This window comes from Kogia breviceps, chromosome 12, assembly GCF_026419965.1.
Source record: "Kogia breviceps isolate mKogBre1 chromosome 12, mKogBre1 haplotype 1, whole genome shotgun sequence".
NCBI classification, from domain to species: Eukaryota; Metazoa; Chordata; class Mammalia; order Artiodactyla; family Physeteridae; genus Kogia; species Kogia breviceps.
Window position 1 is genome coordinate 19,069,047 of NC_081321.1, and position 17,005 is coordinate 19,086,051.

Genomic DNA, 17,005 nt, shown 5'->3' on the forward strand with positions numbered 1-17,005 from the left:
ATATATCTGTGCAGTACACCATATTTTCATATGGTCTTTAAATTTTATTATTTCTGTTTGAGGTATATTTTTCTTCCTTATCCCATTATCTCCCACAGACACTCACAAAGAAACAGATTGTGGAGCTGCCAAGCGGTTATTTCCTTGTATTTTTAACTCACTGATTAAAAAACAGATCAGAAAGAAATTCAGCGCTCATATGGTTTATACCAAATACTGATCTAAGTATTCAGAAATGGTTTGTCTGGTGGAATTCAGTGACCCATTACAACAAGAGAAACACAAGAGAAACTCCTAAATATACATACCGGCAAAGTCGCCCTCATAGCAGACCGGTACATTCTATCCATGTTGAGGTTTGGCCGAAACAGACGAATTTTATTATCTACTCCCCGAAATGCCTTCAATCCTTCAAATAACTGAAGATAAAAGAGAAATAAATGTTACAAGGTAACTAAATGAAAACAATCCCTGGGCTTCCCTGGTGGCACAGTAGTTGAGAGTCTGCCTGCCGACGCAGGGGACACGGGTTTGTGCCCTGGTCCGGGAAGATCCCATGTGCCGCGGAGCGGGGGCCCGTGAGCCATGGCCACTGAGCCTGCGCGTCTGGAGCCTGTGCCCCGCAGTGGGAGAGGCCACGGCAGTGAGAGGCCCACATACCGCAAAAAAAAAAGAAAGAAAAAAAAAGAGAAAGGGAACACAATAGTGAGCAAAAGATGGAAACAAGCAGGGACCTCAAATAAGGAGATATCCATTGAAATAAACATCACAATAATATGCCATTGCATTAAACTGGCTAAAAATTTAAAATCAGGTTATACTAAGAGTTGGCAAGGTTGATGAGTCATGGTTGAATGTGGTTGCTAATTCATGGCTGGTGGGTATAAAAACTGGTAAAATCACTATGGAAAATAGTTACCCTTTCTGTGTAAAAATGAAGTTAATATCCAATACCATCAGCATATTCCTAGACCCTTAAGCAGCATTTCTCAAATTTTTGGTGTCAGGATGTCTTTACACTCTTAAAAATTATAAAGGTCCCAAAGAGCTTTTATTTATAAGGTAATTCTATCAATATTTACCATTATCAGTAGTGAGAAATTTTAAATTTATTTATTTATTAACAATAAACTATGAAATGTTAAAATATTTTCATTAAAATTATCTATATTTTCCAAGAGAATTAATGATAAGTGTGGCATTGTTTTAAATTATTGCAAATCTTTAATATTTGGCTTAACAAAAGACAACTGGATTCTCATATCTGGTTTTGCATTCAATCTCTTGCAATGCTGTTTTGGCTGAAGTACACAAAGAAAACCCAGTCTCATATAGATATGTGGTTGAGAAAGGAAGTATTTTTGATAACCTTTTCAGATAATTGTGGATATTCTTCTCTGATACTCCTCCACAACTTGACAAGTGGCAGTCCCTTAAAGGTTAGTTACACTGTGGAATCAAACCCCATAAATGAGGTTTTCATGCTCTGTTCATTTGTTAAAATTCAATGGTCAGTCAGAGTTCAACTGAGAAGAAAGAGAACCAGTAGAAATACATAAAACAGGGACTTCCCTGGTGGCTCAGTGGTTAAGAATCTGCCTGTCAACGCAGGGGACATGGGTTCGATCCCTGGTCTGGGAAGATCCCACGTGCCGCGAAGCAACTAAGCCAGTGCGCCGCAACTACTGAGTCTGCATTCTGGAGCCCGCGAGCCACAACTACTGAGCCCGTGTGTCACAACTACTGAAGCCTGCGCGCCCAGAGCCCATGCTCCGCAATGAGAAGCCCATGCACCGCAACAAAGAGCAGCCCCGCTCACCACAATTAGAGAAAGCCCACGCACAGCAACGAAGACCCAACGCAGCCAAAAATAAATAAATAAATTTATTTTAAAAAAAAACAAAAAAGAAAAGAAATACGTATAACATTTACAGATTTATTAGAAGAAACTGCCCAACGCATTTGTGGAGGCTGGCTAAGCAAAGTCCAAAATCTGTAGGACAGCCTGTGAGAAGATCACAAGCAGGCTGGACCCAGGAAGTGTGGTCTGCAGCCCATCTGCAAGTGAGTCAGGAAGGAGCGACAGCGGAAGAGATTGTGTGCATGTGTAGGCCTAGCTGCTGCATGGAAGTCCTGAGGTCAGGCTCACCCAGAGTAATCTCCCTTTTGATCAACTTCAAATCAACTAGTTAGGGACTTTAACCCCATCTGCAGAGTTCCTTCAAACAGCACCTAAATTAGCGTGTGACTGAATAACTAGAAGAAGGCGCATGTACGCAACAAAACCGCCACTGCCTTCCTATGTCCTCCAGTGCTCACAAGAGAACGCCCTTGTAGTCCGTCCCCAGCAGGAGATGAAAAACGTTATTCTGGGGACTGTGGTTCAGAATAAGCAAATTAACACATCAAAAAGTCATCATAGGGCTTCCCTGGTGGCGCAGTGGTCGAGAGTCTGCCTGCCGATGCAGGGGACACGGGTTCGTGCCCCGGTCCGGGAAGATCCCACATGTCGCGGAGCGGCTGGGCCCGTGAGCCATGGCCGCTGAGCCTGCTCTCCGCAACAGGAGAGGCCACAACAGTGAGAGGCCCGCGTACTGCTTAAAAAAATAATTTAAAAAAAAAGTCATCATAATCTATCTTGCACTTTGAGTAAATCTTTACTTTTTTTTTCATTTTAAAATGTGCTTCAGTTTTGTTTTTGTTTTTTGAATCTTTTAATTTCTTGGCCGTGCTGTGAGGCATGCGGATCTCAGTTCTCTGACCAGGGATCGAATCGAACCCACACACCCTGCAGTGGAAGCACAGAGTCTTAACCACTGGACCGCCAGGGAAGCCCCGCACTTTGAATAAATCTTTACTCATACATAAATTTGTAATATCATGTAACACTCATTTGGAAAAATGTTGGGTTCCCTGAGTTACACAGATCTTCCAAAGGGTAACTCCTTTAAATATCACCACCAATATCATAAAAAATAAAACCTCTTTTATAGCAGAAAGGGACAAGCTCACGGTGGTGGAAACAAGTTTTCCAAAATTCCAATTTTTCACTTGAGAGCTAGAATTTTATCACAGGCAACAGAGTCCACTGTTTTGCTGGAAGTGACAGACTCATGTCGTTCATTTTCAAAAAAACATCTGCCAGCTTCCCTGGTGGCGCAGTGGTTAAGAATCCGCCTGCCAATGCAGGGGACACAGGTTCGATCCCTGCTCTGGGAAGATCCCACATGCCGTGGAGCAACTAAGCCTGTGTGCCACAACTACTGAGCCTGCACTCTAGAGCCCGCGAGCCATAACTACGGAAGCCCACGTGCCACAACTACTGAAGCCCGCATGCCTACAGCCCGTGCTCTGCAACAAGAGAAGCCACCGCAATGAGAAGCCCGGGTACCGCAACGAAGAGTAGCCCCCGCTCACTGCAAAACAGACCAAAAAGCCCGAGTGCAGCAGCGAAGTCCCAACACAGCCAATAAATAAATAAATAAATAAATAAAAAGAGAAAAAAAGCTCTATTTAAAAAAAAAAAAATCTGCCACACACCTGAGTTTGAGTAACTTTTCTTTGTTCTTTCAAATAAAAATGGTGCTAGATGGAAAAAGCAACCAGTTCAGCTCACAACGCAAAGACAATCATACAATTCCTTTCCCTTGAGACAACCTTAGCACTTCAGTATGACATTAGAGGTTTACGCGAAATTGCTGTTTTTCTCACACAGAATATTAAAATGTTTACTCGAGTCAAGATTTAATAAAATTAATCATTATTATGCTTCATCAAGAACATTCCTAGGTAAAACTGACATTCTTTTTATACTGTAATGCATGCCAGTAAACAAGATAATGACTAACAGAGGCTGGGTGGCAGAGTGTTACCTAGTACAAATGTCAACACAAGAAAAATAATACCTTGGTATTATTGTGAAGAGTTTTAACCTTGGCGATCTCTTGAAAGGGGAGCTCAGGGGTCTGTGGACCACACTTTGAGAGCTGCTGACTTAAAGAAACAGGTATACAAGCACACCAGCATACTATGTACGAGAATGTTCACAGAAAGAAACCACACAAGTGCACGTCAACAATAGACTGAATATATTCACAGAACGGAATACTATTGCTATAAGGAGCATATGATGTGGTTCCTATCACCCTTTGACCCAGATAACCTGGGCCTCTGCCCTGAGCCTCACACTTTAGAGGGCCTCTCACCCCTGTCTTTCTCCAGCTGTGACCCCCCTGGAGCAAGGCGTTGGCTGAATCCTTTTTCTAGACAGACTCCAAGTACTCAGCTCCCTAGAATTCCCTACCCAAATGGCCCTGATCCTATTTTCAGGGCCTCAATGGGCCTCCTTGGTTTCATCCTCTTAAGAACAGACAGGACTACTAGGATGTCCACATCTAAGTCCAAGGGATGGCCAAGGGTCATCTGTTTGCAGGTGGTGTGGGCATCTACGTGTGTGTGTGTGAGGCCCCCTGTGGTACAGGATGGAGCCAGGATAGAAAGAGATAGAGGGTGGACTTTGGGGTGCCTCTGTTTGTACATTTGTCCCAGGACCCACAGATATTAGGGTTGGTCCTGGATGCTTAGAGCTCACATAACATTGAGCTCAAACAGGCTCATGGGCGCACGCGCACATGCGCGCACACACACACACACACACACACACACACACACACACACACACACTAGAATTCCACTTATGCAAAGTTCAGAAAGAAGCAAAACCGTAGGGATACATACAATCCAAAAAGAAAAGCAAAGAAAAGTTACCACAAAAGTAAGAATAACGAGTGCCAGAAGATACAGGTTTTATGATGTGGAAGGGACACGAGAAGGCTTCTGGGATGCTCAAAGGGTCTAGGTCTATTTCCTTACTTGGGTGGTAGCTACGTGGGCACTCATTTATAAGTATTCACTAAATAGTACATGTTGTCCATTTTTTCAAATTACATTCTATCTCACTAAATATGTATCTCAACCTGAAAAATGAAGTAACTGTTATAAAATTGCATTTTCTTTCATCCAGGTTCCCTACTCACACTTCACATGTCTCTCCTTCACTCTCTGAAATCTTCACATATTTATCAAAAAATACTTTTGAAATCAACAAAACCACATGTAATTGTAGCTCTAAAAATAAAATCAATAGGATTCTAAAATCACCAGGGCTGATGAGTGGAGGAGAAAGATGTCCAAGGAAATTATTTGTATGTTCACTTTTGGATTAAAATAATATGACCACAGACAGGCTTTGAGCCCAGGAAGTTTGACTCCAGAACCTGAATAATTAACTATATGCTTTTTCACTTAAAACAATTAAATGTAATGACCCGTATGAGATACCTAGGTACAGGGCATATTGCAGGATTTCAATAAACAAATGTAGTTATTTTATCATAATCATTCTGAATATTTACTATTACCACCTTTTAGTCCCCTAGTAAGTAGGCCATTGCTTCATTTCTATACCCCAATATTCTAGGAAAGATATTCAACACATTAAAAAAGAGTAAAATATACTGGGGTCAAGTATATTGTGTATTTGGCTAAGTGTGTATCCTGAGAAGGACCAGAGAAGCACCCTCTAACTATTTAATATTTGATGCTTATAATTATCCCACTCGTGCCTGAAGGATGACATTTAATTACATGTCCCTTAACATGCATAACTACATTTTATTGCTGTCATAAAACCATGCAGTTAGCATTAAAATCTAAATATAATATTGTACTCAATGACCCCTTCTCAATCATTAGAAGATCTAAGAGAGGTGATTTAGTGAAATATCAACAGTACAGGCTTTTTGGTTGCTAATTTTCTTGCCAACTGTCCTTCCCATTTGCTCTAAATAATTTTTTAAATAATATTATAAGCCAATGTTACAAGTTCATGTGCACATTATATGCACATTATATTTTTATTTCTGTATACCCTACAGCGTGCTTACCACCAACATAATTTTTTAATTGAGATTTTTAAAAATTCAAGATTATCTGAAAATTTAGTTCTTAAGACTTACCCTCAATACAACTGTTTACAGGCCATTTATGATGGCCTCTAGTTAATATGGTAAAGCCCTGCTGCTTTGAGCGGGGGAGCTACTTAGTAACTCCAGTGAAGACCAAGTATGTCGCCATCATTAATTCCCAAGTACTTACTTCCACTGCATAGTGGAAAGCCGAGGAACCTGGATGCAATGACAGGTTTTGAAGAGGCTTGATGTGTGGTTTCTCCCATCCAAACTCCAGGGACCACTCCACTGTTAACATGTGATCCGTAAAAACCGTTCCAAAAACCAGAGTATTGGGGTCTGGTTTTTCCTTTAAAACGGTGGCTGGTGTGATTATTAGATCTTTAGCCTGGGGAAGAAAATCAGCACCATTAAAGAAAAGTAACTGAACACCTGCTGGATGAGATAGAGGATAAAAAGACAGATACAATATAAGTCACTGGCCAGTTAGAAAGTGAAATCATTTGACTTTTAAATGTTGGCAACTAACGCAGAAATTTAACAACACTGCGTGAGAGAAGCCAATCATGCCTGCATTCAGAATTTGGACTGTTGTTTAAAAATCTCTGGAACGTAGGGAATTCCCTAGCGGTCCAGTAAGGTTAGGTCAGGGAGCTAAGATCCAGAAGCCGCGGGGCACAGCAAAAAAAAAAAAAAAAAAAAAAAATCTCTGCAACGTATACCGCCGAACAAATATCAGAACCAAAATTCAGTGGCATTTAGAAACAGGGACAGAAGAGTCGATGGAGTTAAATGACGCTAAAAGAACATATCTCTTCTTCACTCCCACCATAGAACCCATGTGGATCATTCGAGAAAGAAGAAAGAGGGGTCTTAGAATGAAAACAGAAACACTCACAATGACTTGTTAAACTAAAAAGAATGTCATTAAGAACTGAAGCTCTTGGGATGGTTATCCTCCAGCTCCCCCCCAAAGAATTCCTGGCGGAAGGCTTCCAAAATCCTCCGGGTGCATCGTAGGAGACAGGCGGCAAGCAGAGTGAAGCAAATGTTTTCCTCGCCGCAAACACAGGTCGAGATTGAACACTAAGATATAAATCCTCTATTCTGTACTGAGGAAACAGTGAACAAAGGACCCCTTATTGAAAGAAAGATAAATAAGAGTAATAGGAAACAACTTCACACAGCCGCATTTCACCAGCTCTCCACAGCCGGCTTGGCGGTTACAATGGCCAACACGTAAGCATCCGGATCACAGACAATAGCATTGCTAACTTCACAATAGCGGTAGAATGCTGACCAAAACCACAGCGGAGGGAGCTTTCAGAACACTTAAAAACAAAATTAACCAAGGACAAGTTCAAGCTGTTAATAGGTTCTGAGGAAGATCAGACTCCACTTCTTTCCATACACAAGAGTAGTCATTTCCCCCCAAAATCAAATAACAGAATTTCACTTCCTATCACCAGCTCTGATCATTATTTTTCAAATAATCTAATTACTTCTGATTAATTCACTGCTTTATAGCTGCTTGGGTCATCTGATAGATTATGAACGATACTCAGTTATTTTTAGAAAAACATTTAGGCTAAAAATGTTATTTATTTATTTTTTGTTTAACTTTTTATTTTATCTTGGAGTATAGCCGATTAACAACGTTGTGATAGTTTCAGGTGCACTGGTAGAGAGACGCAGCCATACCTATATATGCATGTATCCGTTCTCCCCCAAACTGCCCTCCCATTCAGGCTGCCACATAACATAAAAACGTCATTTATTTCAAAACAACCGGAAAGCTCACATTACAATGAAGTATAAGGTATTAAGGACAACATATTACTGTAATTTTCAGGCCAGTCTAGTAACGCTACTTTGGAATATGCCAGTAAAATGCAAAATTTGCAGGAAAAAATTTCTTCTATCAGTATTTAATCCAAGTAAAACCCTTTACTAAGTGCAAGAAAATAAATTTATTCCAGCTACACTGTTTTGATCTTCGAATTCCATTTCTCTCCCCTTATCCTCTAGACTAGGGAGGATGTTAGGCAAATTTCACCTGATGGCATATGGTCCATTAGCTGTGACAGAAACCTGATCACCCTCAAGCCCAAAATATTTATTATCTGGCCCATTCAAAAAGCTTGCCGGGCTTCCCTGGTGGCGCAGTGGTAGAGAATCCGCCTGCCGATGCAGGGGACACGGGTTCGTGCCCCGGTCCGGGAAGATCCCACATGCCGCGGAGCGGCTGGGCCCGTGAGCCGTGGCCGCTGAGCCTGTGCGTCCGGAGCCTGCGCTCCTCAATGGGAGAGGCCACAACAGTGAGAGGCCCGCGTACCACAAAAAAAAAAAAAAAAAGCTTGCCAATCCTTCTAGACTATTTAGTTAAGAACAATGGCTAGAGTATTTGCAGTTAAACCTAGCACAGTGCCGGACACACACAGCAGTAAAGGTTTCTTAAATGCTAAAAATAACTTTGGTTGATTTCAGATGCACTCCATAATGAATGACAGACTCATTCTCAGAAGATGGCGGGATTTAAAGTGAGTGCAATTCTAACATAAACTTTTTATTGCATGAATGCTTTCACAGTATCCTTCCACAAGGAAGTACTTGTGCTTTGGCTTTAGTTAGCTTTTTTGAAAAAGTGGCTGGGGGGATCCTGGGCTAAGAAAAATCTGGAACTATATCAATATAGTAAGGCAAACTTAATGCAAAATTTCACCTATTAACACTATTAATAAAAGTTTCTTAATAACGGGAGAGTAAGATAGAAAACAAAAGCAGAAAGATGAAAGTAGCTAAAAATGTAGCAGAGAGAGTGTGAGTAGAAGGGATGAGGTTTTTATCCCTGAATTCTGGATGCATCTGAAATATTGCGAAGGCAACAGACCTTACCTTTTTTATTTTTTTCCAATGACAAAACCAATAATTTGCGTGGTTCTTCAAAAGTAAGATAAAGTTCAACCTCCCATCTGCTATTTCTTTCTTTCTTTCTTTCTTTCTTTTTTTTTTTTTTGCCGTACGCGGGCCTCTCACTGCTGTGGCCTCTCCCATGTGCTCCGAACGCGCGGGCTCAGCGGCCATGGCTCACGGGCCCGGCCGCTCTGCAGCATGTGGGATCCTCCCGGACCGGGGCACGAACCCGCGTCCCCTGCATCTGCAGGCGGACTCTCAACCGCTGCGCCACCAGGGAAGCCCTCTTTTTTTTTTGGGGGGGGGGGCATACCCCACAGGATCTTGGTTCCCCAACCAGGGTTCAAACCCGGGGCCCGGGAATGAAAGTGCAGAGTCCTAACCACTGGACCACCAGGGAATTCCTCCACCTGCTATTTCTAACATTAGCTAAACAATTCTATCATTACCAAAGAAGACATACAGATGGCCAACAAATACATGAAATGATGCTCAACATCACTCATCATTAGAGAAATGCAAATCAAAACCACAAAAATGCAAATCAAAACTACAATGAGTTATCACCTCACACCAGTCAGAATGGCCATCATCAGAAAATCTATAAATAACAAATGTGGGAGAAGGTGTGGAGAAAAGGGAACCCTCTTGCACTGTTGGTGGGAATGTAAATTGATACAGCCGCTATGGAGAACAGTATGGAGGTTCTTAAAAAACTAAAAATAGAACGACCATACGACCCAGCAATCCCACTACTGGGCATACACCCTGAGAAAAACATAATTCAAAAAGAGTCATGTACCACAATGTTCATTGCAGCTCTACTTACAATAGCCAGGACGTGGAAGCAACCTAATTGTCCATCAACAGAGGAATGGATAAAGAAGATGTGGCACATATATACAATGGAATATTACTCAGCCATAAAAAGAAAGGAAACTGAGTTATCTGTAGTGAGGTGGATAGACCTAGAGTCTGTCATACAGAGTGAAGTAAATCAGAAAGAGAAAAACAAATACCATATGCTAATACATATATATGGAATTTTAAAAAGTGGTACTGATGAACCTAGGGGCAGGGCAGGAATAAAGATGCAGACATAGAGAACGGACTTGAGGACACAGGGAGGGGGAAGGGTAAGCTGGGACAAAGTGAGAGAGTGGCATGGACATATATACACTACCAAACGTAAAATAGATAGCTAGTGGGAAGCAGCCACAAAGCACAGGGAGATCAGCTCCGTGCTTTGTGACCACCTAGAGGGGTGGGATAGGGAGGGTGGAAGGGAGACGAAAAAGGGAAGGGATATGGGGATATACGTATACACATAGCTGATTCACTTTGTTGTACAGCAGAAACTAACACAAGATTGTAAAGCATTTATACTCCAATAAAGATGTGAAAAAAACAAACAAACCATTCTATCATTAGCTAGTCAACAAGAAGCAAACCACACAGGGTCCATCTACCTTTCAGGATTTCTAGGCTTTCCATGAACCCTATCTGCCATGAAACCAATAGGCAATGGAATATATACAACTTTATTCCCACAACAATCTGCACAGAATATTTTAAAAACAAGACTATGGATTTGCCTCATATCAAACTGTAGGGTGATTCTGTTTGTTTTTTCCTTCCCTCACTCTTCTTCCTTCGTCACCTGCTTTATTATTCTTAGTATTTTGCCTTTTTATTCACTCAGTGAACACTGCACCAGCACAGTGGCTCAGGTACTGCACTAAACAAGCACAGCAGATACCAAGATGCAAGGGCTCAGCCTTCCTTCTCAGGCACACCTGCTGCCAGCCAAAGACAGGTGGTACCTCTGTGAACAAGTGTTATTCATTCATTCTGTTACCAAGGTTATCACCCCAGAATCATACCCCTTCCCCTCCCTTGAACAGAAACCAATTCTAAGTTTCAGGACAAAGCTGAAAGGAAAAAACAAGAACTGGTTAGAACCAAGTAGGCCCAAGATGGAGGAAGACGACTTCCACTAGACCTTGGGCCTCATTATACGCTCATTGTAACATGTTAGCTAAATGCCACCCTCACCAGCACCATGACAGTTGACGGTTGCCATGACAACCACCGGAAAAGCACACACAAGGACTGAAAAGGAGAGCTGCATCAGTTCTGGGTTCAAATCACACCCCTGTCCTCAGATAACTCATGAATATTCCTCCCACTCTTTCCAATTCCCTCCCTTTTACCTTGACCCTCCTATACAACCCGCCCAACTTGGGTTGAGAAGTTGATTGATGAACTAGGTTCCCACTTCTCCATTCTTTAACCGCTGAATAAAGCTTTTGCTGTTCCAGTCTCAGCATTGGTTTTGTTATTGGCTGCACAATCTGATGGGAAAAAGAACCTCCCTGGGGGAAATGGGGGTCTTGACCCAGACTAGGACCCCAGCACAGGTCCGGTTGATCAATTCAGTAACATATTAACCCAACAATTTTTTTTTTTTAACCTAACAGTTTTTGAGCTTCTATGTACCTGTATTGGCACAAAGAAACTCAGGGGAGTCCTCTTCTCTTGGCGAGGGGGAAAAACAGGATAAAGAAATAAATGGATAAATAGATGTCAGGAGGTGATTAGTGCTATGAAGAAAATGAAAGCAGCTTGAAAGGACAGAGTGGGAAAGAGAAGGATTATTTTAGATAGAAGGGTTAGGGAAGGCCTCCCTGATGAGGTGACATTTGAGCAGAAACTTGAATGAAGAGGGTAGGTCACATAGATATCTAGGGGCAAAGTCTCCCAGGCAGAGGGAGAAAGTGCAAAGGCCCTGAGGTGGGAACACACTTGGCATGTACAGGAAACAGCAAAGAGCCGGTATGGTGGGGACGCAGGAAAAGGAGGGGCTGAGAGAACCAGTTACTCCATTGTACACCGACCGACATTCCAATTCTCCATGAGCTCTGGCTCTGTGTAACCAAGATTGTACGCCATCTTCTTTCTTTCCCTGGGACCTGTACCATAGACACTGCTGGCAGTTAAGGTAGACCCAGTTTCTCTCTCCATTCCAGGTAATTTGAAGGATAATACTAGAGCTAGCCTACCATGCTTTAATTTCTTGCTGTTTTTGTTAAGTATGGAAATGCAAAGTTGGAGGAAGGAGGAGAGTTTAAATGGTGGAAAAATAAGAGAATCTGGGTAATGTTGAGCTTTTTCCTTGAGCCTCTACACTTCCCCCCTTGGCATCTGTGTTCTCGACCCTGGCCAAACATTGGATTCAACCGTGGAGGTTTTTAAAAAACATTAAACTGGACCCCATTCCAGAATCCCAGAAGGATGGAGCAGGGTGGGTGCTTGTTTGTTTAACTTTACCCAGGTGGATTCCAACTGTGCAGTCAGGGCTGAGAACCACACCACACGGTCTCCCCTGAAGATTTCATCAACTTGAACAGCAATGGTTCCCAACATTGGCTGCTGAGTTGATTTACCTGGGAGGATTTTTTTTTTTTTTTTTTAAGAAAAATATCAATGCCCACGCCCTACCTAAGATCAGTGCAAAAGAAACTGAGGAGTGGGGCTCCACATCAGTTTTGGTTTCAAGCTCTCCAGGAGACGCCAATGCACAAGAAAGGCTGAGAGCCAGTGACAGAGATTCAAATCTCACAGATTTGTAAATAGTTACCAAAAGCCACTGACTCTCTTGCAATCATATGAACTTGGTAATCTCAAACTGAATATGTCTAAAATGGAACACATAATATTTCCTTCAAAATCGGGTCCCTATTTCTGATATTCATATTACTTTCTACTTCTTGACTTCTTAATCCTTAATTTATTCAAAAAATTCTACGGAAAGAAGAAAAATGAAAAGTAAAAATCTCCATCTTTTACCTGGCAACTACATATCCACTTCCCAGAGATGACCTCTGCTAGCACATTCATCGTGTATTTTTCCTCTATTTTCTTTGCATGTTCATTACCTTTGAGCTCATCATTCTCACAACATTCTCCCAACCCTGCTTCCCATATCGATCACTGAATTAAGACACCTGTACTTTCAAGTATCACATGTTTAATCATTACCTTCAAAAGTCCATGAACAGTTAAATGGCTACAGACTCAAGTCCAAATATTTTAACCCCAAAATCAAGGATCCCAAGCAAGGCACTAACTTCCTTTTACAATTCTACCTCTCACTAATGTTATGCATAAACCTTTTATCATTTACCAATCAATGCATTCAGCTGCAAGTAAATAAAAACCCAACAGGAGCTGGTTTTCTCATAACAAGTCTGGAGGAGCCAGGCCTGCCAGTACCCCTTAATGTCAAGGCTCTGTGATTTTCTTGGCCGTCTCCTCTGGGTCAAAAGAAGCCTGAAGCTACTTTTCACCCAGAGGAGCTACCTGTAGCTGAAGCTACAGCTGTAGCCCTACAGCTACAGCTGTAGCTTCAGTGTTAATGATCTAATCAAAGTCCAAAGAAAGGGGAGGAAAAGGACAATACAGACAAATCTGTTCCCTTTGATCGCAAAAGCAAAAATTTCCCAGAAATTCCCTATGCCTTATTGGTTAGAAACGTGTCGTAGTGATCTCTCTAGCTACAAGGGAGGCTGGGAAGGCAGGTTTGTCATCCAGGGCTGGTTGGAGAACTGCAAACAAAACCAGGGTTCTGTTAACAAGGAACGTGTCTGGGGCTGTATTTGCGGTACACATTAGCCTACTGCCCGAACACTTATGTATTCTTGTCTAACATGGGAAGAGATAGAAGGACTAAAACTTGGCTACAGTTGTCTTCCCACCCTCACCTCTTTTTCTCCATTATTTCTTCCACTTGTAAAGCAGAACATGAGGTGCCTCCAGTTTATCCAAACTCCCTCCTTTCTCCCTCCAGCAGTAAATGTGGAAACTAGTACGCTCACCCAGCCCAGCAGTCTGCTTTCCAACTGCCTAACACTTGCCTTACCTACTGCTCATGCAAACCCTCCAGATAGACAGCTCACTCTCCAAAATGCTTGGTTTCCTATGTAAAAATCCTTCAGATTGATTTAAACAATTGGGAATGGGAGTCATTTCTCTTTATCATTTTGGCCTAACTCTCATTTAGCAGAGTATCATAGCAAATATGTCCGATTAATTCTGTTCCAAACTTCACTAAACCTGGATCTATCTTCACGGTTTTCGATATCTCAACATAACAGACTGTATAAAAACAAAACTGAAAACAAAAACTTGTACTACTATAATTCATAAAAGACTTTTGTTGTTGTTGTTATTCCAAACCCTTAGACAGCCAACTTGAAGAATGATCAAGGCCTAGTACGTATTTTTTACTTTTCTGAATCCTCTCTTTAAAATACCTCTAAGACCACCCATAGTGGGTAGGACCCTCTTGCCCTGAGATCAGGTTAGTTAATGGCAAAGACTTTTTTATGTTTTTATGCTCAACCTAGTGCTATTGTAATAATAACTTGTTAATACTAGTTAAGTTCCTAGAAATCGAATATAAGTGATTATATTACTAGGTATTAGTTCCATTTCAGTAAACTATGACATCCTCTTGTAAGACATGTAATTTCTTAAGGATGTGAATTGCGACCATCTAATTTTCTGATTTGTACGTGAGGATTGCCCCTACATGGAGCTTTTCAAAGTAACGCACTATTAGGTGGCTTCAGAATTTCATTAAGAACTCCAATTTTCGGGACTTCCCTGGTGGCGCAGTGGTTAAGAATCCGCCTGTCAATGCAGGGGACATGGGTTCGGCCCTGGTCCGGGAAGATCCCACATGCCATGGAGCAACTAAGCCCGTGAGCCACAACTACTGAGACTGCGCTCTAGGGCCCGCGATACACAACTACGGAAGCCCACGTGCCTAGAGCCCATGCTCCACAAAAAGAGAAGCCACCGCAATGAGAAGCCCGCGCACTGCAACGAAGAGTAGCCCCCGCTCGTCGCAACTAGAGAACGCCCACGGGCAGCAATGAAGACCCACCGCAGCCTAAATAAACAAATAAATTTTAAAAAACATATTAAAAAAATGAAAAAAAAAGAACTCCAGTTTTCCTTCATTTGACAAAAATTCCTGCAATTCTGGAAACTAAAAATAACAGCTTTTAACCTGAGAAATGACCTAAAAATACTAAATCTAAACAATTAGGTGATACGGTTGAATGAAATTCAAAAGTAAACAAATATGCATTGAAGGTGTGTGACTGGCTTTAGTAGATATGAAGTGCAGTTCCAAGGGGAAAGAGTATTGGTGTAAAAGAAACATTTCACAAACAATTTTCATCAGTGTTCTTTAAAAACCATTTTCTTTTTCTATATTTCCTTTCTAAAGATGGATAAAAATAACAGAACTTGTAAAATGATATTTTATCCTGAATAATTAATCTGTCTCTTTCCGATGCTCCAATGGTCTCTGATGACTTCAAAGTCAGGATACCATATACTTGTGGAAGACTTTGGAAGGCCGCAAAGACTGGATTGTGAAAGGGCAAGAAATATTGACAAAAACAGGGCATACTAAAAACAACAATTTCTTGACTCAAAATGTGTGGTTGGGGAACCATTTGGTCTGAGATGGGGAAGCCACAGCAGGCTACTGCAACTGGATTGAGAGCACCTGAGGGCTGTATTAGCCGGTATTCAGGAAACATCCAACATGGCATCAGTACTTCTCTGAATTGGCACTTAAACTTTCAAAGGCTATCTCTGCATGACAACTGTATCAGATGTTGCATAACTTTGTTCTAAAACAAGTGCGTTTGTCTTGCTCTATTTGGAAAGCCATGGGTGCTACGTTCATTATCATTTACAGACACTTTCTAAAAATCTAATAAGGAGGTACGAATAGGAGTAAATTAGGGCTTTTGGAGCTGCATATTCTGTGGAAGCAGGGCGGGTGGGAAGAAACAGACAGCTGACTTCCTTGAAACAAAGACAACCCTGGAGTCCACAGAAAAATTCTGTAGGATTTCCCAGTAATAAGGCATCTTGTTACTGTACTCTTGGAAAACGGTTTCCTCACGTTAAAATGACTATCAAAATGGGGGAAGAGATGCAATGTGAAAACTACCCATGAGAGACCCAAAAGGCAATTTAAGTTATAAATGGAGTTGATCAAAAGGGAGATAGAATACGTCCAAAGCCAACACGATCCTGTAAAAGCCACCATTTTTCTCCCCCAAATTATCAATTTCATTTTTCGTTTACCTCATCACATTTGCACTGTGAATACAACCACCATTACCACTCACATTTCGATATGCAAATACATGAGTATAGACTATCAATACACCCCTCCTTAACTGAAATCTAAATTAATTAACAAAGAGATTACTTACATGATGAATTAACTCTTCACTTTGTAAACCATTCTTCTATGTATAAAGACCTTTGGGGAAATTTTTATTTTATCTATAACCTTTGAGGAATTTACTTTGAGGAATTTACTATATAAGATGACCCTCAGAGATTATGAAGTAGAATTCCTTTTTATCTCATTCTTTCAAGGCCCCACATCTCAACATCTAAGTCCCTCAAATGTATTAGGAGCTTAGTCTTCATAGACTAGCAGAGAAGATTGACTGTTGGGTTACAGAGGACATTAAAGGACAAGGAACAAATTCACAAACTTATTACTGTATCCTATTATATTTTGGCTTTTAAAAAGTCCTGAGAGCAGAGATCTTATATTAAATTTATCTTTGGATTTCCAATGCCTAGCACAGTCCCTGGCACATAGTAAGAGCAGGGTATGTGTGAAATTGATAAGTCAAGTTTCACTCCCTCTCTGAACCCTGCCAGGATGTGAGATCATTAGGACACGCTGTGCTATGGATGACAATTGACAGTGACTGAAACAGGCAGCAGAGGAGCAGGAGGAAGCAAAAAAAAAAGCAAAAATCTCCATGGTCTGGGGGGTCGGGAGTAGGTGGAGATAATGAATTATAGAGAAAATGATAATACACCTTACATTTAGAATTTTATGATTTTTAAAGTACTTTACAAGATTCTTTCTCTTTTGCTCCTCACTATTCCTCTGTGATGTATGAGATTATTTAATATATAAATTCCATAATTCGGAGAGAAAAGAAGGAAATACAACCATTTTTTCCCTTTTACTGTAAAATGTTAGCTACTGCTTAAAGACGAAATACATG

General features: G+C 41.2%; 1 protein-coding gene across 7 annotated transcripts in view; it reads right to left on the reverse strand.

The window, feature by feature from the left end:
- BCAT1 (branched chain amino acid transaminase 1) overlaps positions 1–17,005 on the reverse strand; it is a 112,562-nt gene that overhangs the window by 53,805 nt on the left and 41,752 nt on the right. For all 7 annotated transcript variants that reach the window (XM_059080124.2, XM_067008893.1, XM_067008897.1 and 4 more), the window contains 2 exons: positions 6,157–6,357; positions 309–419 (listed from right to left, as the gene is read on the reverse strand). In XM_059080124.2, the coding sequence (XP_058936107.1) occupies positions 309–419; positions 6,157–6,357 (312 nt within the window). The remainder of the gene's footprint in view (positions 1–308; positions 420–6,156; positions 6,358–17,005) is intronic.